Raw genomic sequence first — 25,490 nt, 5'->3', positions numbered from 1 at the left:
ATATTATCCATCGTCTAGTAAATATAAAACGTAAAACGACGTTTCGGAGATGGGACTCTATCTCCGAAACGTCGTTTTACGTTTTATATTTAGTAGACGATGGATAATATCCAAGAAAATTTTTATTCAATTGACTCTTCACCATCGTCAAGAAGTTTTAGATCTGATAAGTAATTTTTGAGTTTAATCATACAGACAGACAGAGTGACAGACAAACATTAATGTCAGTGCATAAAAATGGATGATTTCTAAAAATAAGCAATTCCAAAAGCATATGAATCAAGAAATATGTATATGATCTGAAGCAAAACAAATCATAAGAAGAGAAAAATACATTTGGCTACCATTGAAATGAGAATGACCTGTGTACATGTAAAAACGGTACTTCTTTTGATAGCCCATGCTAGATACGATACATACTAGAACTGAATGATGAGAAAGAAGCATCATAAGGCATAACACTTGATGGCGGTGCACTGAAGCGGTCATAAATATCAAAAGTATTCTTCTGCCTCTTAGGTTCCGCAAATACAGCTTTGTAAGACCGATCGCAACCCTCAAAAGCTTTAGCAGCATGTGATACTCTGAAATACAATATTGTAAGCAGGTGTAATTCATTTATATACACTCACAAAGTTCACTTTAATATCTCATGGCTACTGCACTTCAAACACACCCTAAGAAAACAAACAAAATAATGTAAATTACTTACTTCAACTGAAATGTGAAACACTTTTTAATCCAAAAATCCTTTACACTTTGTAACCGTATTTGTACATTACTGACAAAAATTTTGACAAATAACTTCAGGAAAGATGCTTTACCAAATTTAATCAAAATCCATTCACAACTGCAAGCCAAATTCTACTATGCCACAGAAAACATTTAGTTTTTGACCTGGAGTCAATAAGCTATGTAACAAAATTTTCCATAATTTTTACATGATTCTAAAAATTCAGTGAAATACAAAATATACTGTCAAAATTCTCAAAATATCCAGGTAGTAATAAAATAATAACATAATAAAGTATTTAGAACTTAAAAATTACTGTACGTTCTGTATGTTAGGTTTTGGATGGGGATCAAAGAAACAATTTGAAATTTCTTCTTCTTTATTACGCTGTCTCCTTTACAGGAGGTTGGCGACATATTATGAACAGGATCCTTCCATCCTTTTCTCGGACTGGGACCTGTTCATATATGTTTTTAGGCAGATGATACAGAAGTGGTTTGCAATTGCCTTCTTCTGTGTGTGAATGGAGTAATTGTTGGGATGCCACGGAGAAACTGGGGAAGCCCCGGAGGAAAACTCTGTGTTGCCTAGACCAGTGGTATTCAACCTGGGGTACGCGAAGACATCAAATTTAAAAAATATGTTATTTTATTATAAACACTGAATAATCAGTAATGTAATTTATTTTAGATGTAGATTATATACTATGTATAACTTGAATTATACACCAACAACTTTGGGGGTACAAAGTTGGAAGAGAAATTATATCTGGGGGGTACGTGAACAAAAAAGGTTGAATACCACTGGCCTAGACCACAGCCTTGCCCAACACAAGTTATAAATTCGGGCACCGCCGGGAACCGAACCCGGGACCCCGGGATTACAAGACCAGCGTTCTGACCGCTAGACCACAGTGGCAGTAATTTGAAATTTACGTTATGTTAATTTATAGTATTGTGTAACAAAGTTCACTGTGCAGTTAATCATATTTAGTTGTTAAACCAAATTATCTACCCAATTCTAAGGGGGTTCTGATGATGGTAGATTACACTTAAAATTATTATCAGGACTTTTCCATCATCTTTTCTTTAAAAGCCCACGATGTTCCGGAGGCTGGTTCTATCTCCGTCTTCAGGTGAGACCCAACAGAGTAGGTACCTCTCACCTGAAGACGGAGACAGAACCAGCCTCTGAAACGTCACAGGATTTTAAACAAAACACGATGGAAAAAGTCCTGACAATGAATAATTCAAAGTATCTACTCATCAGCAGGGACGGGCAAAATTGCAGCTGCAATATTACAGATGTGGAGCATCTGACTTCGCAACTGTATCGCTTATTTAGAGATTGCCTGGCATCTGAAAGTATTTCTACAGCCTGGAGGCAAACAACAGAGACATTTATACCCACACCCAGGAAGGCAAGCTATACTGAGGCTAGGACATGTTGTCCAATAAGCCTGTCATCATTTTTACAAAGACGATGGAGAAACTGGCGGAGACGTGCTTAAGGGATGTGATGAGGATTTTAAATCTGCATTAAGACAGAAACAGACCTAGGGGTGTTCCTTGATATAGATGGTGCTTTAGATAGAACCTCATTTTATGTAATAATAGAAGCTATTTAACAACAATGAACCAGCATAGCTCAGTTAGTATAGTGACTGCCAATGGACTGCATGACCGGGGTTCAATCCCTGGCAAGGGCAGAGGATTTTTCCTCTAGCCCCTACATCCAGACTGGTTCTGGGGCCCACCCAGCCTCCTATCCAATGGGTACCGGGGTCCTTTCCCGGGGGCAAAGCGCAACCAAGGCGTGATGCCGACCACTCGCCCCCCCATCTAGTGCCGAGGTCAAGAATGAGGAGCTATACCTCCTCTTCCCCCAAGTGTGTACGTGACGTATAGTGGGACGGCTTTACTTTACTGAACAACAATAGATGGAATCTACCATCGTAAGATAGATAAGAACCATGCTGGAAAGCTTTAACATAACAGCCACACAGTCTGGGCAGACCCTTGAGTAGTGTGGTCAGGGGTTATCTGCGAGGGGGGCGGGGCGGCATTTTATCGCCCCTGCTGTGAATAAATTCAACAAACCATTCATGGTAAAGTTAACCAACAGAAGTGAATGGGATAGGGGCATTTTACCCACAAAACAAGACCAACTCATCTGGTATATAGATGAAGTCACTGGAGCCATGGTATATGACCATGGCAAGAAAGAACTATCATAATAGAAACATTTAAATTTTCTCAGATAGTCAAGCCACAATCAAAGCACTTGAAAACTCACTCAAGGACGGTCTGGGATTTCCATACATCCCTTATGAAACTGGCTGTACACAACGACGTCTATTTGGTGTGGGTGCTGGGACATAGGGGAATTAATGCCAATGAAATTGCAGACCAGCTACCCAAAATGGGCTTCCTGCGCCCATTTACAGGATCTGAACCAACCTGGAGGATTTCTGGAAATGTAACAAGATAAGCTATGAAGTACTGAGTCTGCAGGAAACGCCATAAAAATCAGCAGTCCGTCTTAATACAAAGACATGCAAGGGGCTTCCCTAGATGGGCCTTTTGTCAAAAGAACCACTCACCTCTTGAAGTCCAGCAAGCTCTCAAAAATAAACATGTGACAGAACTACCAACAGGACAAGAGACGTCTCATGAAATTGGGGAAGGTAAGGAGCCCCAATAGCAGACGGTATAACCAAGAAACAGAAAGAGCCTCACAAGATCGTGTCACTGTGAGGCTGTACTTTAAATCTGCCATTTGTGCAAGCTTCTCCTGAAGCCAGGTGACTACCATGAGATCCCATTAAGTAGGATACTGTGCTTTATTGCTAGCACAGGGCTACTTAAAACCTTGCCTACCATGCAGTTTATTGATACATAAATCATGCATACAAACAAAAACTGTTTACACATTAAATAGCACTCTGTGCCAAACATGTTTCGACCTCAAGAGGTCATCATCATTGGCAAAAACATTAATTCATTAATCTATTAAAATCATACAATTCATTAAATGATGGTTTGCTATAAAGCACTGTAAAAGATTGTACTTTATAAAACTATACTTCATTTAATACCGCACTGAACGTTTAATTGTGCATGAGTTGGTGTATTATCTAAATTGGGTTACTCAACTTAAACGTCCACTGGCCCAAGTTTTACTCGAGGTTTCCGTTGTCGGTCTACGATGAGCCGTGGTTTGCGTTGTCTGTGCCTGGACTGTAAACTTCAATGTTGCACGGGTATTAATAGACAAGACTAATGAATTAATGTTTCTGCCATTGATGATGACCTCTTGAGGTTGAAACGTGTTTGGCACAAAGTGTTATTTAATGTGTAAACAGTTTTTAAGATATTGTAGGTGCGCTATATTGTGATTTTATTTAAAAATAGTATTAAAATATATTAAAATTGTCCGTCAATCACAATAAAGTAATATAAGATAATTAAATGGTTAAAATATTATCCTTTGTTCCGTATCGAGTACTCGATTTACATATGGAACATTCTCGACATGTTTCGGCTTTCATAGAGCCGTCATCAGGTGTATGTTATAAACTCTTAATTCAATTACTAATTTTTAATTTTCTTATCATTTCTTCATTTTTCACATTGTATCAACATTTGTTGTCAATAACCAACCTCGCTCCGATATGATGTACTTCTGATCTCTCCTCTTACAACTTCCATATTACTTCTCTGACCAATATACGCAGCATTAACATCACTCCGACAATACGATTGTATCAATGATATATAATACAACAACAAATGTTGATACAATGTGAAAAACGAAGAAATGATAAGAAAATTAAAAATTAGTAATTGAATTAAGAGTTTATAACATACACCTGATGACGGCTCTATGAAAGCCGAAACATGTCGAGAATGTTCCATATGTAAATTGAGTACTCGATACGGAACAAAGGATAATATTTTAACCATTTAATTATCTTATATTACTTTATTGTGATTGACGGACAATTTTAATATATTTTAATACTATTTTTAAACAGTTTTTGTTTGTATGCATGATTTATACAGGGTTACTACCTCATCAGAATGGGGAAGCACACAAAATCAGAAGTTGCAGTGCAAGGGTCACCTTCGTGCCCATCCCATATACATATATCTACTTGGCCAAATGTAATCAGTATCTGTCAATCATGATATGGTGATAAAGCACTCATGGCACAGAAAATCTTACAAATAATAAATAAACAATCCTTTCAAATAAGAGACCAGCATTCACACATACACACATATATGCAGTACATACTTATGAAACTTGACATAAGCAAATCCTTTGCTCTCCTTTGTTTCTCGATCCTTAACGACGGAAACATAATCTATATCTCCAAACTGCTTAAAATGATCTCGCAGCATCTGGTCAGTTGTCGTCTTAGGTACCACGCAAAATAACCGTAACAATCTCTCTTCCTCATTCATTTCACGTTTTGAGCCTTGATCACGGCTGAAAGGAGAAAATGTCCTGTGTTCAATGTGGATTCTATGACATTTGGCCCTTCATACATCTGTTCATGGACTGAATAAAATCAGCATATGCTCCCATGTACCAACACAACAAATTATTTCTCTTTGAATGCAGGTTCTAGAACATTTTAACATTGTTGGACACTAAATAATACACTGTATTCTTATTTCTGTTTACAAAAATCTCCCTCTATAAACACATTCTGTAACATGCAATAATTTATTATATTTATTTAGTGTTCTGTCTAACGACAGGTCCATATGAACAGGATCCTTCCATCCTTTTCTCGGACTGGGACCTGTTCATATATATTTTTAGGCAGATGATCCAGAAGTGGTTTGCCATTGCCTTCTTCTGTGTGTGAATGGAGTAATTGTTGGGATGCCACGGAGGAAAACTCCGTGTTGCCTAGACCACGGCCTTGCCCAACACAAGTTATAAATTCGGGCACCGCCAGGAATCGAACCCGAGACCCCGGGATTACAAGGCCAGCGTTCTAACCGCTAGACCACCGTGGCTATATGCAATAATATTACAATGTAAATATCACTTGTGATGCCTCAATTTGTAGCAAACAAAGTCAATTTGCTAATAAATGAATAGCACTATATACTTACTATGGAAATAAAAATAGCACAACATAGCAAACAAAGAACAAATATAACATAACCAACCCTTCTGCAGTAAAGGAACAAATTATTCTAGTAATTACATGTTTCTCATGGTCTGACTTGGTAGAATTTCCAACCTCAAACCTAAAGGTTAGTGAATAGTTTGCAAAAGCAAAGATTTACAGTTGTCTATCACATTCAAAGTCCAAGGTAAATTAAACTGTATGTTCGCTCAGCTACACATTTTCATCTGTCTACATGCCACCATCATTTTGGAGAGATGGAAGAATGCCTTAAGCATTTACATTCAATATAAATGTAGGCAGTAGGACTGCCATGGACTGACTGGTGAAATATCAAAATGACTCCAACACTGAAAAACTACAATAAACATAAAACTGACACTATATTCACAGTCTGTACTAGCAAATGATGGCGTTTCTTTCATTTCAATTTTATTTTAATCGGAACTGCAGGAAGTTTATGTTGTTATTCAATTAAATCTGCTGGATACTATAAACCAAATGTTGTAAAACTGCAAAAAAATAATTGGAACGTTATGAATCACTTGAAAATACAAATATGCAAATACACTGACAGTAATATGTTGTGTGTTCTACCACCTGAAGCAAAACATACCGAACAACAACGAATTTATTAAAGTGGTACTTACCTATGTGCAATCATAACTTTCAAAGGTCTTAGATGTGGAACTATACAGCAACCATTCATTTCTTCCAGTGCCAGGGCTGCTTCCGAAGTCTTTGAAAACTTAATATAGGTGACACCTAAAACATATTACCAGTAAAGTACCTGTCATAAAATTGAAATCATACAGATCTACACCAACAGCCACCGTCCATCAGCTTGTAGGCTACTTCACCTTTAGGCTCTCCAGTGCTTCTGTCTCTGACGACCCATATCTCTTCAATAGTTCCATATTTTTCAAAGGCAGTACGAAATTCCTCTTCCGTAATACTTTTGTTGCAAACTATAAACAATCTTGAATTCGGTGGTTCATCAAGTTTCGGTTTACTGACATCAAAACCATCCCGATCCTTTTCTTCCTTATACTTTCGTCTATCAGCCATTTTGTCTGCGTGTTCCTTCTACGCATTACGAGGCACAGATTGTATGAGTAGACCAAAATAAATTAATGATAACTTTCTAAAATATTCTGTGATTTCATGTTCACAGTCCACGGCCACATATCTAAATAAATGCTGCTCGTTGTTAAAGATCCAAAACCAAAAACGAACTTTACGATCGTTGAATGATGTACGATACTGTGCTTTATAATCACAATTCTCTGAAGCCGAAGGTCGTCTACATAATATTTAAAGATCCACTGCTTCAAAGAAAACACATATCTCTTTACAAAGAAAGAAATAATCCCTGTAGGATTTGAGGTTTCACGGTGGTGAGACTGAAGGCGGCTGTCTTCTGGGTTGTCGTGTAGCTTACTCATAGCCATGATGATGGAGGCATCAAGGACCTCTGAAACGTCGGTAAACTCCTACCACACTACGAGGCACAACAACCCAGAAGACAGCCGTCTTCGAAATAATCCCTCTTTTCTCTAAGAATCATAAGAAACCCATAATTGCTCAGTGTGAGCAATGCTCAAAGTTACGAACTGGTGGGGTGAAAGAGTTAAAGGTGAAAATAAGAACCACCCATGTAATTAACGATTTGCGGAAACTACCAAAACGAATAAGGGATGAAGGGTTAAAAGGGTACAATTCACGTCATGTACTGCTTTAACATTCATTGTAAGATCGGTGTCCCTTATCTATGCTTATAAAGTCATTAGTAGTGTGTCCACAGTGTTACTGCGGGGAAATGTGATAGGTGTTTAAAGTTTTTGCACGTCGTTATTGCCCAAAAGCATTCCATAGGTATGACCATTGGATATTTATCGAATTTTACATGAGAAAAGTATTCCGAAACAAACATCTTCAATGGGACTCGAATCTAGGGCAGTTTTCAAGCTTCCTGCAATAATCTCGCCGATACGAACATCTCACACCCTTCTTCTATCGCGTTTAGTTTCGGAGCTACAGGAACCGCCCTAACCGAAAATTGAACTCAGTAAACTTTCCAAGATTTTTGATTTTCTATTTTTGGTTCTGAAGGAATAAGAATGCCAAGTTTGGTGTAAAAATTACACTTAACAGGAATTCATGTTCTGTATTAAATCACAATAAATCACGCTAAATGTCGATCTTAGGGAGGCCACGGTCCTCAGAGGACCGTAGAGCCACGGAGGAAGGAAATGTTGATCTTTCGGTCTTGTTACAGGCATAAACATGATAACCACAACATGTGCATCCTCGGTGGGCAGGAAGGGAATTGATTTATTGCAGAGATTAAAATACTTTGAGTGCTTATTCATTGACTGGTACATAAAAAATCCCTTTCACATGCACGTTTATTGTTATTTGATTGTTTGGATATCTGAAAAAGGATTAAATATCAGTCCCATGAATATCGGCAATAAAGTCACTTTGTAAAAGCACCCACATATCCCTAGTATAATGCCTTTGAATCTGTGCTGCAAGGACGCACTGAAAATCTGAATTCCAAAGTTGGACCAACTGTCATTATTCAAAATGGTTTCTAGAATTATACAATGAGCAAGAACTTGCAGCTTACCCAGTATTAAGAACGATTCAGATATTTACTCACTGAATTAAATATTGTGCACTTCTCTCGCACCTGTAATTTTGCTCAGCAGAAGCTTTTGGTTTGCTGCTGCAAGTCTAAAGTCAAACAAAGGTAGTCATGAGTGGCAATAATTCTCATATTATTCCTTTGTATGTGTCATAAAAATATAAGCAACATGAGAATCTTCATCTGTAACATAATAATGGGATGATCATTCTTTTTGCCATTAATTTGCTCCATCATTAGCATCAATTAACCTATTATTATACCTATTAAAGGGATGGTCAGTTCTTGTTACAATCATAATCATCATAAAGCCCATATAAATCAATAATCAGTCACTGTCTATGTCACAAGGTTTGGTTTTGTCATTATCATCTGATGGTATTCATAGAAACTGCATGCATAATAATTCCTGTTAAATCTCATGGTGAAATTATGTTACTTTGTAATACTGCGCAATACTTATAATGAATTGTGGAAAGTGAAACACTACAAAAATCTGTCATAGTAAAATTTATTGAACAACAAAAAGAAAAGTGTTGTATATTAAAAGCATAAGGACAATGAGACATTGTTTTGGTGTCCAGACTGTGAAAGTGGTGTCTGTGTGCAGGAATGCATACAAGACCAACTGTTGCAGAAAAATTTAATATATTTTGAAAACATACATGTGGTAAATAATTTAGGTTTCATTGCAATTCACGTATTATTACAGAAAAACTAACACCACAAAGCTGATATGTAAATGTCCATACAGCACAGGCCTTCCTCTCGCCACAACACACTACTCACTGACAGGTGACACATGCCCCATTTAATGACAGGTAACTTCCAATTAAGGTCATACCTAGGTTAGGTTAGCATATCAATGTAAATGCCCCAGGCCCCACAATTTGGTATAACTGTATTTGTTCCATCTTGTGGTTTCAATTAATTTGATTTTGTTGAGAAGCGAGTTCAAGAGGTAGGTCTGTGGTGTCAACAACAGTCACCAGAAACAATTGGCTAAGATCCAGTTGTGGGTTAATAAGATAGTGGTCACTCACCTCAAAAGAATGCGTGATTGCTCATAACAATCAACAAATATTATTAATACACATGATTTCAGTTGTAAATATGCATTAGTCATCACACCAACAGAAAACAAGGTAATTTTTGAGAAATAAGGATATGTCAATTTGAATAATAATCATGTTGCAATGGAAGATTCTTTCTTTTATTATGGTATTGGCACCATTACAGAATCAGCAAGCACATCTCACATAAACACAGCACAATACACTGGAATGTGCTTGATGTACCAACATCCAGACACAACACAGTACCAACTGTTTTTTGTACAGAACTGAGCAACACAGTACAAAACAAATGCCACCAGATAATGGACTGTATTGGTTTGCCTGAATATACATCTCATTTGGGAGGGGGAGGCAGAATAAACAATTCTGTAATATCCACACCAACAATTTAAATCAGAATTCTGAAACAATATTTTTCAGTCTGCCATGCATTATATCACTCCACATTCAGCAACCTGAGATTAGTATCCATGGGAAATATTATTGTAACAAAAATGCTTAGCTATGTTGGTTTCCACATATGCACTGTATTCTCTCATATCTGTAATTAATTAAAAAAATAAAATTAAATCCGTGGCGTAACAGCTCCAGAGCCAAAGCCGACTAGCTTGACTGCTGGTCTCACGTTCACATGCCTAAGCAGAGGTGAACGGTCATCCAACCAGGTATAGGGTGACGTGTGGTCAGCACGACGAACCCCCAGCCATTGCTAGCTTTCCTGACCGGATTACGCTACTCATTGTAGCTCCCCAATTTCCTCACGGTGCTGGGTTGGCACCGGTCCCATACACTGGTCGAAAGCTCATGAGAAAATTTCTTCTACCCCGAGACTCGAACAAGCGCGCATTCCGTATCGCCGGTCTGAAGCATGATGCCTCAGACCGCGCGGCTATGGCGCGGGACTCTGTAATTAATTACTTCCAATAATCATTACAAGTGAACTTTACTTCTCTTTGACACTAATGTCTCAATATTTTATGTTATAACGTAATTTAACTGGACTGTATGAACTGAAGAGAGAATGATTGTAAATGGTAGCTCGGAGTAAATAGGGCATAATCATGTTATACAGAGGTACTATCAGAGCCGCGCTGCCCTATGGGTGCATCGCACCTGGGCGGCAACTTGCTAAGGTGCCACAGAATTATGAAGCATTGCATTGGAGTGCCGAAAATCAGGGGCGGCGCCAGAGGGTAGCAAAGTATGCAATTGCCTACAGAAGCCATGGTTGAAGGGGCCCTAAAAAGAACTGAAATCCATCCATAATTAAACTTGGTGATCTAAAAATAGAAAAATTTAGTACTTATTCATAAGGGCGGCAGATATGCTCGGTGCGGGCCTGGGCACTATGACAGCATTTGCGTAAAGAAGTTGGGATAAATGAGTAATAACTGGGTCAGAATAGGTCCCTGATTGAGATGCAAAAGTGTAAATCAAGCAGTTTACCTCAGAGCTTAGCTTCGAAGGAATGCATAAATAATGCAATGTATCACCACAGTTGTATTAAGACTTCAGACAACAGTCTAAACGTGCGTTCATTGTATAATATTCCGGGTTGTGACAAAGGATAGTCTTTACCAAGTTTGTAGAGGAATGTATCACCTACATCTTCATAGTGAGACATTCCCGGAAACCACCTACAAGACTAAATGGTGTCGCAACGTGGAAGAATACAATCAACGTCTTCACCACTATGAAAACTTAAAAAATCTGTCAATATATGTTTACCATCCACTGTACTTTATTTCAGCAACTTTTGATCAATATTTCAAGCAATGTCCAACAAAACGCAAGTGTGAAGATGAATTCATTGGTGTTCCTCACGTTCAAATAAAAGTCACATTTTCTAAACATGAGACATACGTTAAATGTCGCGGTCCCGATCGAACCCATGTACTGATGGGTCGTGAATCATGCTAACCACCAATGCACACCATGCTGAATGGTGTTGGTAAGATTGTATCCTATGACAAAGTTCAAATGTTAGAGAACAGCAGTACTGAATCAGTATCACATTCATTAAGAAATTCTGAGTAGATTACATTTGGGATATGCTCAGTGAGATTCAGTTCACAATTTGTCTTCCTGTCCCAAAGACGTAAAGATTAAAATATACAAAACCATATTTTATTCTTTTGTTTTACATGGGTAAGAAACTCGGTTCTCTCGCCCTAAAAAAACAGAGGGATTGGAGGAGTATGATATGAGCAGGGCATATTGCATGGGACTGATGATAAATGCATACAAAATTTTAGTGAGAAATCCTGAAGCAATGAGACCACTTGGAGAACCTACGCACAGACATGAATACAACAATAATTTATTTTATATTGCCTTTTCAGTAGCCCAGACTACACAGCAACAAATGATAATGAATTGGAAAGGTTGCGTAAGGATGCAGTCACGGCCTAATTAAAGGTGCTACCCCAGCACGTGCCTGGAGGGACTGAGGAAAACCACAAAAAACCTCTGTAAGAATAGCTGGCCTCTGGACTGAGATTTGAACCCGGGACCTCTCAAACAAGCAGGAGTGCGAAACACCTGACGACGTTCGGTAATATAATATTACGATTGATCTCAGAGAAATAGGATGCGAGGATCTGGACAGGATTCATCTGGTTAGGATATGGTCTCATGTTGGACTTCTGTGAACACAGTACCGACCCTTACGGTTTCATAAAAGGCATGGAATTTCTTGACTAGCTGAGTAACTATTAGCTTGTAAAGAAGTATTCTGCTTCTTAGAGCTAGTTAGAAGCATATCTATCATAGTTGACAGTTTCAGTGTTCTTTCAAATTTCTTTTATCCCACCGTTAAAGTCTTGGGTTTGTAAACTTTGTTACAATCAATATTTCTCATTTCATCTATGATCAAACTCTGTCTATTCTCCTGCTAATTCACAGTGCAACAGTAAGTAAAGAGTCAGTGTCAGAGAGGGATAAAAAGTTGGGACACGAGGCTCAGCCTACCACTAGATTTGCCACCTGCCGAGTTTCAGTATTTCTTTCAAGGCAATATGAAAGCAGAACTTATCTTAATGATAAAAATGGACAGATACAGTGAGAAAGATAATAAATTTTAAAAAAAGACAATAACTGTATAAAGTGAAGCTTTTGCAATGACTGAAGTTGATGAAAGACTCCTGGCAGCAAGGGCGTAACAAAGGATCAGGCGTAGCCCTGAGGATGAGAGCAGAGATTGTTCTCAGATATGGTTTATTCACCGTTCAGCCACCTGAAGTGCTGTATGTTATCACATTCGTTTGGTGAATAATATCTACAGTTTTAAATTAATGCGTATCTGAATATGAATGTCTTCTGAGTTGTGACGCTGTGCAGTCTGGTAGAAGTTTACCAGCATTTCAGAGGCACTTGCTGTCTCCATCATCATCATCATCGCCCTGATGATGCAATCAGTCAAATCCTTCTGAAATGTTAGTAAACTTCTACCAGACCACACATTACAACCTAGAAGACAGCCACCTTTATACCTGCTGTCAAAAAACCTCAAATCCTATAAATTCATATCTGCGCTGTTATATTTTATTACCATAAAGATAACCGCCTACATTATCACAACATTCTATTTGTGCATTGTGCGAGACAAAAAGGAAATCTATTAACAAAAATAATTTTGAAAAAAATAGAGACGGTTATCATTATAATAACATCTAATTTTTAAGGGTAATAAACCATAACAAACGTCATAAACATAAGAACAGCAGCAGTTTACCCCTATCTGAAAAAAAAAAGAAGCCTTTTTCAGTGTCTATAGGCCCTTGCCTTGGTAAAGCCATTCTCCTATCAGAAATGGTATGAAATAAACTCCTTCGCAGAAAATCTACTATGAGATGCACAAATTAAGAATTAAGAGTCATCATCAGGAAGTGTCATATCCAGGATATAATGGAATTACTCTCTCACAATCATTCTGATCAACATTAAGCTACTGTTAACGACACAGAATCAACAGTCAAAAACATACTAAAGAATTCCCAGTCAACAGCATAAAAAGGCGTAACAACCGAGAAGATTAATAAACGTTACAGACCCTAACACTAAAACAAAGAGAATAAATTGCATAATACACTTATATCACTTTCACGTCATGTTCTCCAATTCCGACCACTGCAGATTCGATGAAATGGGATCCATACTCGATACAGTTTACATCTGTTACAGTAAATATCTGTCCTGCCTACGATGAATGCCATCCGAATGCAATGCCAAAACGTCTGAAAGTGGCAAGTCTACAAAAACACAGCCTCTGTAACAGCAGTTTAAATTAATTCAATAGTTCAACAGTGATGATGGCTGTCTTCTGGGTTGTTGCGCCGTGTAGTCTGGTAGAAGTTTACCATGGATGGAGGTAGCAAGGACCTCTGAAATGCCGGTAAACTTCTACCAGAATACACGGCACAACAACCCAGAAGACAGCCATCTTCAGATTCACCGCCGTGGAAACCTCAAATCCTACGCAGTTCACCAGTGACTGTTTAATTCATGTCCATGTTCATATTTACAGTGTTGCTGCATATTTAAGTGTGATGTATCATGTCCCTTTTATTCATCGTAAGTTCACACGATCAAATTCTTCCAACATCGGAAGATTTAAAGATGGGCCAAAAATAAGTTTACATAAAAAGTTAACAAATGTCTATGCAGAAATGTTCTGCGTGTTACAACCTCCTCTGATTTGATTCATTACATGCCATAAAAAAAATCACTATAAAAAGTCCTGATGTCACTTTTTCTTCAACTGACTGCAGATCCATTCCAGACCCTGGTACAACCTGAAAAAGAAACACTTTATAGAAATAAGACAATACCGTGACCCACAACAAGATGATGCATATTTTTTGGACATTTTCCTTCATCTATATTTAAAAACTGCACATTTCAGAAATATAACCAGCTTCAGAAATTTTGCGTGGTATTTTAAAAGCAAAAATATGGAATTTTGTTCCATAGAGGTAAAACCAACATTGCAACCAAGTATCAAAGCATCATATTCAGGAGGTCCCACAATCCAAATCTAAGCCCAGACAACCAGCCATTCTGACAGAAGTTTTTCCTCAGTCCCTCCAGACAAATGCCATTAGCACATCCTTAAATTAGGTCATAATCATTTCCTCCCCCATTCTTGAATATTCATTTGCCATGCTAACATTCAATATTACACAGTCTGAACTACTGACAGTAGCGTTAGCAAACAACCGATGAACAAAATTTCGTATAAAAACTGAAATTTAATTTTAATCTAGTTTGAAAGAAACCACAAATTTAAAGTGCAGCTCACAACGAGCTTTACAGTCTCTTTTGTGTGATTTTCAAGAAACAAGTACTCTTGTAATGCAACAATTGTTCATTTATTACAACAAATCTTGTAATTATATATAAAAAAAATCATGTAATATCATTTAAAAATGTTCCGAGTTACAGTTCCTGCTGCAGAGAACTTCTGCCGCTAATTATTATAAATTTGTAACATTTTGGAAGTAACTGATAAATGTGAAAATAATTCTGAGATATCTTACAAGACGGGACCTTCTTCTAATAGTCCCGACATTCTGAACATCTTAACTTACTCCATGACATCTTACAGGTTACTGAGTCAAACTATTCAGTCACACTCACGTGTAACTGAACGTTCACATATGACTGCTCTCAGGTAATTTTGATATGCCACATTTAAGAGAAATCAGCTCTCTTTCGTGTAGCGTGAGATAAGATTTAAGAATCTTCTCACCCTTCTCCAGTGAGAGCACAGCACGACTGGATCTGCCACCGATGTTCCTTTATCGACGTAAGGTCTAACTGTTTACTAATTTCTGCTGCTGACATGGAACCTTTCAAGTCCTGTTTATTGGCATATATGAGAACAGCTGCCTTTGATAATTCTTCATGAGCCAGCATTCGGTACAGTTCTTCTCTCGTCACCGCCAGACGCTCACGATCCGTAGAATCGATAACCACAATCACAAACTGTGGAGAAATCATGACTATAAGTTATGTTATTGCTTTGTTCATATTCTTCTGATACCATATGCCATTTAACATCCCACCCAGGCTCCAGAAATGTACTTCCCATTTTCAATCGATGAGTTAATTAAAACCGAAGATGAACGTCTTCTGGGATGCTGTTATGCGTAGTCTTGATGATAGAGGCAGCAAGTACCTCTGAAATGTCAGTAAACTTCTACCAGACTACATGATGAAACAATTCAGAAGAGTCAGCCATCTTCAAGAAATACACTAAAGTAATTAAAAGCAAATCCCCACTTAATGGTACCTGCACCTTGTCGTGGTGGTGGGGCTTGAGTACCTCAGTGACCCCAAGAGCTATGCTGGCGGTAGCATAGTTACTGGTAGGGCCTCCCTAGGGGGAGAGGTCAGACTAAGACAGGTACCCTGGTCCTCCAGGTTGGGGGTAGGTCGCAAGGCTAACAACCTTGCGCCGTAAAAAGGAAGATGTTTCGAAACCTCAATCAAAGCCTCGCACAGACGGACCTAACAGAGGACTGAATGGAAGAGGAGAACTGAGGAGGCCATGGACCGAATACGGACCGGAGGGCCATAGAAGAAGAAGAATCAAAAGCAAATAAAAGAAAGTATGTAAGACTTGAGGTTCTCACAGCGGTGAGTATGAAGATTTCCGTCTTCTGGGTTGTTGCGCTGTGTAGTCTGGTCGATGTTAACCAACGTTTCAGAGGTCATACTGCCTCCGTCATCAGGACGCCCTGATGACGGAGGCAGTATGACCTCTGAAACGTTGGTTAACATCGATCAGACTACACAGCGGAACAACCCAGAAGACTGAAATCTTCATACTCATCGCCCTGATGACGGAGGCAGTATGACCTCTGAAACGTTGGTTAACATCGAGCAGACTACACAGCGCAACAACCCAGAAGACAGAAATCTTCATACTCATCGCCCTGATGACGGAGGCAGTATGACCTCTGAAACGTTGGTTAACATCGACCAGACTACACAGCGGAACAACCCAGAAGACTGAAATCTTCATGCTCATCGCCCTGATGACGGAGGCAGTATGACCTCTGAAACGTTGGTTAACATCGAGCAGACTACACAGCGCAACAACCCAGAAGACAGAAATCTTCATACTCATCGCCCTGATGACGGAGGCAGTATGACCTCTGAAACGTTGGTAAACATCGACCAGACTACACAGCGCAACAACCCAGAAGACAGAAATCTTCAAAAGAAAGTATACTTAATTAATATTTGATTGAGCCAAAACTATTGCATACTTAACATTATTCTGAGCATAAAACATAATACTGTATACAGTTCACACAGCCCACAACTACAGCTCTTTTTATCAACACTATTCGCAGTAATTAAATTATGCTATATCCTACAGCTAGCAAATCGCTTACTTTAACCCTCTGAAGCTTTACTTGCCTTATTGTGTGGTACACCTGAATTTTTCACTTCCAAATATCGTACAGCTTGCCTGCATATGTGTCCGTTTCTAACATACAAATAAAACTTCTCGGCCTTGGACACAACTGAATTCCAGCTTACCATCATTAACTGTCAGAGTTACTTACATGTTCCATAATTCAGAAAATATACATGTCAAATCTGTGACCATAATTATTTGCAAAAACCAGTCAAATTGAAAACAAAGAAGTGCAAAATAAATGTATCAGGCATAGCATCCGTCAGTAACCTACTGATCACTGGTTCAACCTGGTGAGAATTTTAAATAATTGCTAGGAACAAAAGAACTCAAGATAATACAGTAAACTCCCGATTACCTGGGGGCAGATTAACCAGGGTCTATATCATTAAAAAAAATATTAAGAATTAATTTAGAAACCATGTACAAGTTCAACATTTAAAAAGAAAGCAATAAATACAACAATTAAATTATTTAACATATTAAAAAAATCTAACTGTTACTCAAATCTGAACTTCACAACAACAGAAGGTTATTACAGCCCATTGGAATCCTTTATTAAAAAAATAGTATGTACTGTATCAAATTTTATATAAAATCCTTTCTGTTATTAGCAAATCTTTAAAAATTTAAATAGTACGTCTTTAAATAAACATACGTATCTGTTACATTTGTGTGCTTTTCTTTAATTTTTGTGGATTATCAGAGGTTTCCGATTATCCAAGAAAATATATTCTTCCCAACTAACCTGGATAATCGAGTCTACCGTAATTCACAGAAACAAAATTTTAACTGCTACAAGTTAATTCGGGATAATATAATTACAGCAACATTTTTAAACATGACTTAATTCAAAGATTGCCGCCTTCTGGGTTGTTGCACCGTGTAGTCTGGTAGATGTCCACGAGACTACACGGTGCAACAACCCAGAAGATGGCAATCTTTGAATTAAGTAAAATCCCACGACTTAATTCAGGATAACGGTGATTGAATGAATACGACTCCACTTACACCTCGATACTAGTAATTGTCAAAGATGAAATATACAACTGAGATCTCAGTACCTCCGTGTTACTGTAGTATGTGCTCCATGCAGCTCTAAGAGACTGCTGACCACCCAAATCCCACATTATGAAATGGATATTCTTCCAAACCACTTCTTCAACATTTGAACCAATAGTAGGGGATGTGTGAACAACTTCATTCATCAGGTACTGGTAAAGTATTGTGGTCTTTCCTGCATTGTCCAGGCCCACCATCACGATCTTGTGCTCTGCAGAACAAAAAATCAGCTCACGCAAATAGTTCACTTAAACCTCTCCATATCAGCAAGGCAACACAGCTGATGAGCCAGGTTTTGTTCTGTTGTGATAAAACTTTCTGAAGTAATCAGGAACAACAATCAATACTGATCACCTGAAATGATTTTGTCACTTTCATTTGTAGCGAAAAGTCCTGCCTTCTGCTACATGTAATTCATACATAATAAGAGCCACGCAAAATATTACATTTTAAACATTTTTCAAGTCTTACTTTGGTCAGAAATTTCTCTCTCTTATAAGAGGGATATCTGATTACCTCCTGGTAATTGTTAAAAGTGTAAAATAATATATATTTATTTGCACTAGTAATTCGCATGGTTCCGTATGCTGCCGAGAATTCTGATCATGTAATGCACGAACAGACTGAGGTCACAATTCTTTTACATTAAAAACGTACATGAGAATTCATAAATAGTGCTATTTGTAAAAGGTGTATAATGTAAAGGTAATAAAACTTTTATCTTACCTTCATTACCAAATAAGCTCCAAATTTTTGTAAACAACAACCCCATGTTTACCCTTGCTCTCACAACAATGCACAAGTTTGCAAAGGCAATGTACACAGTATAACTGCAACAATACACAATACTGAAATCTGTAACAATACAAAATGCTGAAATATGTAGCAATACAAAATGTTGAAAACAGTAAAAAAAACAGTTATTTTTAAGGCCCTTACTATAGTGACAGCTAAGATGACGGAATCTGTATAAAGTTTAAAATATATGCATGCATTAAGGGCAATTCTTTTAACTGGAAGGTAACAAATTCAAAGCAAAATCTCAGCATCATAAACATATTTTACTTCTACATACATAAAAATCTATTACAAAAATTAGAAATTCTTTGGGACTCTATTTGGAGGTAAGAATACTATAGGACTATTATGGAGGAAGGTAAATAAACCAAAGAAACTTAGTGTTTCTACAATTTTAACAGCCAATGAGTGTCTAAAGTATGCTTCTCCCTGTACTGGAAAAGCTTTAAATTCTTTATGATCAATATATTTTTAAAAAGTTACAGTGAATGATTAGGACCATTCCTTCAATAAAAAAGAATGATATCATTAGGCAGATGGATGAATAAACAAGGCTTATAGACAAACCGATAACAGGTGCACTCCATGGATTATGATGATCAGGATGTGGAACATGTCATTTACATTCATAAAATACTTCAAATACAAAACACCTAACAACACTATCATGCAATCATGATCCAGAATAAAATAATTAAAAGCCGTCCCACTATACGCCATGCAGGCGCTTGGGGGAGAGGCAGTATAGCTCCTACTAAATCTTGACCTCAGCATTAGACGGGGTGAGCGGTCAGTGTCACGCCCCGGCCGTGCTTAACGCCCGGGAAAGGACCCCGGTACCCTTTAGATAGGAGGCTGGGTGGGCCCCAGAACCGGTCTGGATGCAGAGGCTAGAGGAGAAATCCTCTGACCTCGTCGGGGATCGAACCCCGGTCGTCCAGTCTGTAGCCAGTCACTATAATTATGTCAAGGAAATAATTTCTTCAAAAAATTTACAACTGTTAAGAACATTCAACTGAAGTAAATTCTTTAGAGTAAAAGAACCATTATTATAAACATAATTAGAACACATGCACTTAATACAAATCCACTGACAGCCAGCTTAGTTCTTACAGATGTTATTCTATAAAGAGCATAGGGTACTTGTGGATTATCGGGACACAAACAAAATACAAAAACACAAAGAAAATGATTTCAGAATCACACGAACCTTCAGCTTTCTATGAGGTTGGCACGACCATAACATAGGTTCTTGCAGAATAAAAAATTAATCCTGTTTAGAAAGCATTAAGTAGGCCATTTGTCGCACTCAAATGACCACAATCACCGACAGAAAACTGTACAGCATACCTAACACATTGTTCTGTATATCTTTCATCTTCAGTCACTAATGTAGAAAAATTTAAAATGGAAGATGGTCAAGTGCCATAACAAAACACCAAAATGTATGTAACATCTGCTTCTAATTAATCTTATCGCAAACTGACGAAACTATCTCACTGCATTCTCTCTACAGATTTCTACGGTGACGTCACGTCGGATATACTGAACCAGTAACTGTCATAGATAACATGCCAAAGATAATCACGGGCAAGAGACTTCACACTGCACTATGATCGTCCTGGCACCAATCTGAGAAAAGTGATATTGTGGGATTTCAGGATCACATGTAGTCGGGTACGTGTGGAATAGTGTGAGGTTTTTACTGAAATCGGAAGATTGGCTGTCTTCTGGGCTGTTGCGCTGTGTAGACTGGTAAAAGTTTACAGACGTTTCAGAAATCCTTGCTCCCCTGATGATGGGGGTAGCAAGGACGTCGGTAAACTTCGACCACACTACAAAGCACAACCCAGCAGACAGCCACCTCCAAAAAATGTCGTTTTGACAATAATCATGATTTACACAATCAAATGCTTTAGAAAGATCACAAGACATCCCACCAACGTGCATTTTATTATTAAGAACAGTTAAGATTTCATCTGTAAAACTGAAAATGGCTTTCCTAAATCCAAATTGTTTATTTGCAAGGACAGTGGGTGTTTAAAGTCACTTACTTTCTAACATGACTTTCTCAAAATATTCTAGAGAACCATGATTGTAATGAAACTGGTCTAGTTTCAGAGGAAAGAACTGTCTCAATCTTTAAGGTATCCTAAAGGTGAAAGTAATGTTAGGTTAAGTTGACCTGAAGATGTAAATTGTATATTCTTCTAAAACACTGGCAACTACAAGCAAGAATATATCACAACTGACTACAATCAACACATAACATACCATTTAGTACATGTTTTTGTTCATACAACAATGGGGAAGACTACCATGTCCAGGACACAATGTCACATTCTGAACAAGCAAACTAATAGATTGGTACAGCAATGGCCCAGTATTTCTGTGGCCAGTATATAAGTCCCATGGAATGCAAGAAATTATCAGAGATATACAGAATATCAAGCACAGACATGAGCCAAAACTGTATAGTTTGGCTCGGAGTGGTAACAGGTGTATCTTCTGGATTTGTGAAGTTGTAATCTTTCTATTTTGAATCCAAATACAGATGCCGGCACACTTGTGATATTGGTATGTCTGAGACAGGAGGTATCCCCCCTTCAGGCAACATCTTATTCTGTAGACTAAGAGCATGCGGATCTGTTATTGTGCGAAGGTCACTAAGTGGTGGAGTCATGGTCAGATTGACGGCTGGGTAGATTAATGCACCAAACACAGCTACAGCCAGACCAACATGGATTGGTATAGCAACAGCCCAATATTTCTGTGGCCAGTACACAAGTCCCACAGAATGCAAGAAGCTATCAGGGATTACAGCCCATACAAAATAGAGCGCAAAGGCTGAGTAACAGCACAGATACAAAACAAATCCATAAACAGCTCGGCTTGGAGTGGGAGCAGGCGTATGTTCTGGCATTGTGAAGTCTGTAGAAGTTCACACAAAATTATTACAACAATCTTCAAATTCATCCACTTAAAAAGTACGTAATATACAACTTCTAATAATGGCTATACTCTTGACTTCTTGGTGGTCCAAATTGCTCCATTGTTTCAATAAGTAATATCATGTTCTCCATAAGTGAAGTAACAGCAACTCGCAACTGACGAGCTTCAGGAGCAAACAAATTTCTGAAAATATTAAAGAAAGGTCAAACTAACGATCTGTGTTAACATCTCAAGTGATGGCGATATACCAACTTGTAGCTTAAATATGATACTTATCTAAAACCACACATGAAAGTAAATTAAATTATACTATTTATTCCGTATCATGGCACTGTGTAGATTCATTGGTCTCTACTGATGAGTTTACATAGTGCACTAAGACCCAGAATATCATCAAGCACATCCTCAAATTTTATAATTACACAGAAATGGAAGGCAGCATGTTAAAAAATGCCAAAAGTTGTTCACAAAAGATACTATAGTGTTCCTTGGTGAGCATTATTGATTTTGCAATGCACATTAAAACCGCAAGATCTAAGTTAATCTTAGCTTACCATATCAAAACTGTCACTTGCTGGAGAAGGTTGGAGTAGTAACTGGATAAGCTGTGAAAATGAACACAGAACCCTAACCCCTTCCAAGGGTTTCAGATCCATTGCTCATACAATAAATACAATGTAAAACTGGCCACTAAAATCAACTACTACAGAAGTTTAGAATTTCAATGTCCTCCATTTACCCTTGAGGTGAAATGTTGAGTATTGTACTAATAAGACAGGTGGTACCATGCTAATGGGACATATATGGTGGGTAGCCCCATCAGACTAAAGAACATCTACTTATATGACTGCCTGAACATGAGCCCAGACCAACCTTTGGCAAACCCTGCCAAAGTTATATACCATAACAATAACTGTCGCTCTATAACTATCCCTGGATATAGTACTTACATTCCATTTATGCAGAATGTCAGACTTAATACAAATATAAACATCTAAATATACAGTATTATAACTATTTTCAGACTAAGTACAGATTATAGTAAACACGTCAAAAATTTGATAACGGAAATGAGACTCGATTCAAGACGGCTTTCTCACATGTTTAATATGTTTGCCTCCAAATGTATGTTTTTCCTCACACCACCTCTCTTTGGTTCGGGATCAACTCTAAGGACTTGGTACGCTATATCAGCTTCCCTGTTTGACGGGAATGGTACGGTAATTGTGCTGAATTATTAGTTAAGTAATATATTCTGTACACATTCCAACTAAACCGATTAGTTTATTTTAGAATAGAATAGAATTTATTTACATTCCATAGATCCTTCATAGGCCTAAGCCAAGGATGTAGAACAGGTCATTGCACAAATACAATAGAGTAGAGCTTATTTACATTCCATAGATCCTTCTTAGGACTTAACCAAAGGATGTAGAACATGTCATTTTATACAATATATATAAACTTCAGAACTTTCGACACAAGTACAAGAACATATTTGACATATCAACTTCAGATTCTGCAATACAAGTCTACAGAATAGTAAGAGTGAGTGAAGAGGTAATCTTTCAATGCAGGCTTGAATACCTTTATATCATAATTTAGACTTTTAATTGTTATTGGAAGATTATTAAATAACTTGATACCTGTATAGTACGCTCCTTTTTTGATATTTAGTGAGGTTAGCTTTTGGCACATAGAGATAATGTTTACATTTTGTATTTAAATTCTGTACATCTGTATTCCTTTTAAGTTTATCCAAGTTTTCCACTACAAATGATAGCAAGCAGAGTATAAATTCACTTGCAAGTGGAAGTATATTAAATTTACGAAATAATTTTCTACAAGATACCCTGCTTTTGACACCATCCATTATTCTAATTATTTTCTTTTGCATGTAAAAGCTTTATTACTGTCTGTTGAATTTCCCCAAAAGATTAATCCATATGACAATACAGAGTGAAAGTATGCAAAGTAAACTAGCTTTAAAGTATCTATTATCATGAGTGGTACGACTGTTCTCATGGCAAAGCATGCAGAGCTTAATTTGGGAGTAATATACTCAATGTGTTTCTTCCAATTTAAGGTATTGTCAACTTGTAAGCCAAGGATTTTGTTTCAACTTCCACAATTAATTTTTCTTCAAAACCTATATTTAACCTAGGATATGCCTTGTGCTTAGTAACAAATTTTATGAAGTTTTTTCTTTCTTCAAAATTTAGTGCCAGTTTGTTAGCTCTATACCATCTGTTTACGTTTGTAAAGACATCATTCATGATATTTTCAAGATAGACCAATTCTGAGTGTGTAATAATGATACTTATATCATCAGCAAAAAGAATAGGTTTGGATATACAGTTTATAGTTGCCAGCAGGTCATTGATATATATGACGAAAAGGGTCCAAGAATAGCTATTGACAGATTTTTGGAACTACAGTATTACAGCAAAATAATTAGGAGAACCGTCACCATTATTACTTACATGTATTTATAAATTCTTCTACTGAGTAGGAGTGAGATACTCTTTTAACGCTGGCTCAAAACATTTTTATATCGTGGTTTAAACTTTTTATAGTAGGTAGATTATTGAATAACTTAATTCCAGTATAGTAAACTCCATTTTGATATTTACTAAGGTTAGAAATCGGCACATGAAGGTTGTATCTTTATCTTGTTCTTATATTGTGGATAACTGTATTTGTTTGAAATTTTTCCATGTTATCCACTACAAATGACAATAGTGAGAGAAAGAATTCAATGGGTAGTGGAAGAATATTAACTGTAATTGGTAAGCTGAAATGTAAAATACAAAGGATACGCTTTAACGCCACAAACCCCTGCCATGCTTCATTTGACCACACATTGATATGGCTACATAACCTGACCAAGTATACATATTAGTAATACCCACAGATATTTCCACCAGTAATACCAGTATTAAGGAACTGTACGATGTTCCTGTTTCCTTTAAGTAACCATGGGAATTATTTGGCTTGTCTGTGATGTAGGGAATACGGATAAGTGAGATTTTCGTAATTTTTTAATCTGTGATAGAGCCAATATGGCGGATTGTTTGTGAATGCGGATTGAACCACCCGGTTATTATTTTGCACCATGTGTACCATGTATTTTCTGAGTGGGATGTTCTCAAAAGTGAAACTGTTCTATGGAGTTTGTTAGCTGTACTGTGCACAGAATATATTATTTTAACTATTGTTACCTCTTAATAATTATAAATTCTTTGTCAGAGTGCCAACAGCAATGAACCTATGACAGGCAAACAATAACGCACCCACCCCATGGTGCAGTATATTTTTAAGTCGATTGTGTACTCGGCTTGCCAGTGAATAGCCCACTTTCTTTATGAAACCTGAAGGTTCATCAGTGATCACAAACTCCTGCCACCAGACCCTATCCTGAGCCAGCTGCATCCAGTATGCTCCCATCAATTCCTTTCTCCCTAAGGTCAATTTTAATGTTATCCTCCCACCTACGCCTAGGTCTTGCCAGTCCCCCCCCTCAGGCCCACCAATCAGTACCTTGTAAGCAGCCCTCCCCCATGCATGCCACATAGCCCACCCACCTCATCCTCCTTGATTTAATCACCCTAACAATATCAGGTGAGGAGTAGAGGCCGTGA

At 37.6% G+C, this 25,490-nt stretch overlaps 3 protein-coding genes across 9 annotated transcripts in view; all 3 read right to left on the bottom strand.

Annotated features, from left to right (window-relative positions):
• LOC110836943 (RNA-binding protein 45) overlaps positions 1 to 6,994 on the bottom strand; it is a 35,697-nt gene extending 28,703 nt beyond the window's left edge. For 2 of the 4 annotated variants that reach the window (XM_022078679.2, XM_087345782.1), the window contains exons 1-4: positions 6,743 to 6,990; positions 6,533 to 6,647; positions 5,033 to 5,227; positions 421 to 584 (exon numbers count right to left, since the gene is read on the bottom strand). In XM_022078679.2, coding sequence (XP_021934371.1) covers positions 421 to 584; positions 5,033 to 5,227; positions 6,533 to 6,647; positions 6,743 to 6,950 — 682 coding nt within the window. In that variant the 5' untranslated portion in view covers positions 6,951 to 6,990. Of the gene's footprint in view, positions 1 to 420; positions 585 to 5,032; positions 5,228 to 6,532; positions 6,648 to 6,742 lie in introns of all 4 variants that reach the window. The other 2 variants (XM_087345783.1, XM_087345781.1) reach the window with 2 other exon arrangements.
• A 2,729-nt stretch (positions 6,995 to 9,723) lies between these two features.
• Positions 9,724 to 24,828, bottom strand: LOC110836938 (ADP-ribosylation factor-like protein 5B). 4 transcript variants are annotated; one of them, XM_022078669.2, is made up of 6 exons: positions 24,669 to 24,828; positions 22,950 to 23,078; positions 18,826 to 18,929; positions 18,102 to 18,310; positions 15,358 to 15,593; positions 9,724 to 14,401 (listed from the first exon to the last, which is right to left on the bottom strand). In XM_022078669.2, the coding sequence occupies exons 1-6, from the start codon at positions 24,692 to 24,694 to the stop codon at positions 14,353 to 14,355; spliced, it is 753 nt and encodes a 250-aa protein (XP_021934361.1). In that variant the 5' UTR covers positions 24,695 to 24,828; the 3' UTR covers positions 9,724 to 14,352. The 4 variants fall into 4 exon arrangements, with proteins under 4 accessions (XP_021934361.1, XP_021934363.1, XP_021934364.1 ...); XM_022078671.2 differs by lacking the exons at positions 22,950 to 23,078; positions 24,669 to 24,828 and adding an exon at positions 20,108 to 20,435 and having other exon boundaries at positions 18,826 to 18,954; XM_022078672.2 differs by lacking the exons at positions 22,950 to 23,078; positions 24,669 to 24,828 and adding an exon at positions 20,108 to 20,435.
• PIG-P (phosphatidylinositol glycan anchor biosynthesis class P) lies at positions 21,078 to 21,820 on the bottom strand. The gene has a single exon (XM_022078673.2). The coding sequence runs from the start codon at positions 21,818 to 21,820 to the stop codon at positions 21,431 to 21,433; it is 390 nt and encodes a 129-aa protein (XP_021934365.1). The 3' UTR covers positions 21,078 to 21,430.
• Positions 24,829 to 25,490: the final 662 nt, after the last annotated feature.

This window comes from Zootermopsis nevadensis, unplaced genomic scaffold, assembly GCF_977971745.1.
Source record: "Zootermopsis nevadensis isolate Lab colony 2312 unplaced genomic scaffold, Znev_1.0 Znev_ptg000009l, whole genome shotgun sequence".
Classification (NCBI taxonomy): domain Eukaryota; kingdom Metazoa; phylum Arthropoda; class Insecta; order Blattodea; family Termopsidae; genus Zootermopsis; species Zootermopsis nevadensis.
The sequence above is the reverse complement of the archived record's forward strand: the minus strand, read 5'-3'. Positions and strand labels throughout refer to the sequence as shown.

Bases quoted from the DNA above. Each gene is read 5' to 3' on its own strand.
- PIG-P (XM_022078673.2), bottom strand. From the start codon at position 21,820: ATGCCAGAACATACGCCTGCTCCCACTCCAAGCCGAGCTGTTTATGGA.
- LOC110836938 (XM_022078669.2), bottom strand. From the start codon at position 24,694: ATGGCAGGGGTTTGTGGCGTTAAAGC. The intron at 18,930-22,949 runs GTGAGAAAGCCG...GTATTGTTGCAG, and splicing joins GAGGCAAACATATTAAACAT to TTATACTGTGTACATTGCCT. The intron at 14,402-15,357 runs GTGAGAAGATTC...TTTCTTTTTCAG, and splicing joins TGTGCTCTCACTGGAGAAGG to GTTGTACCAGGGTCTGGAAT.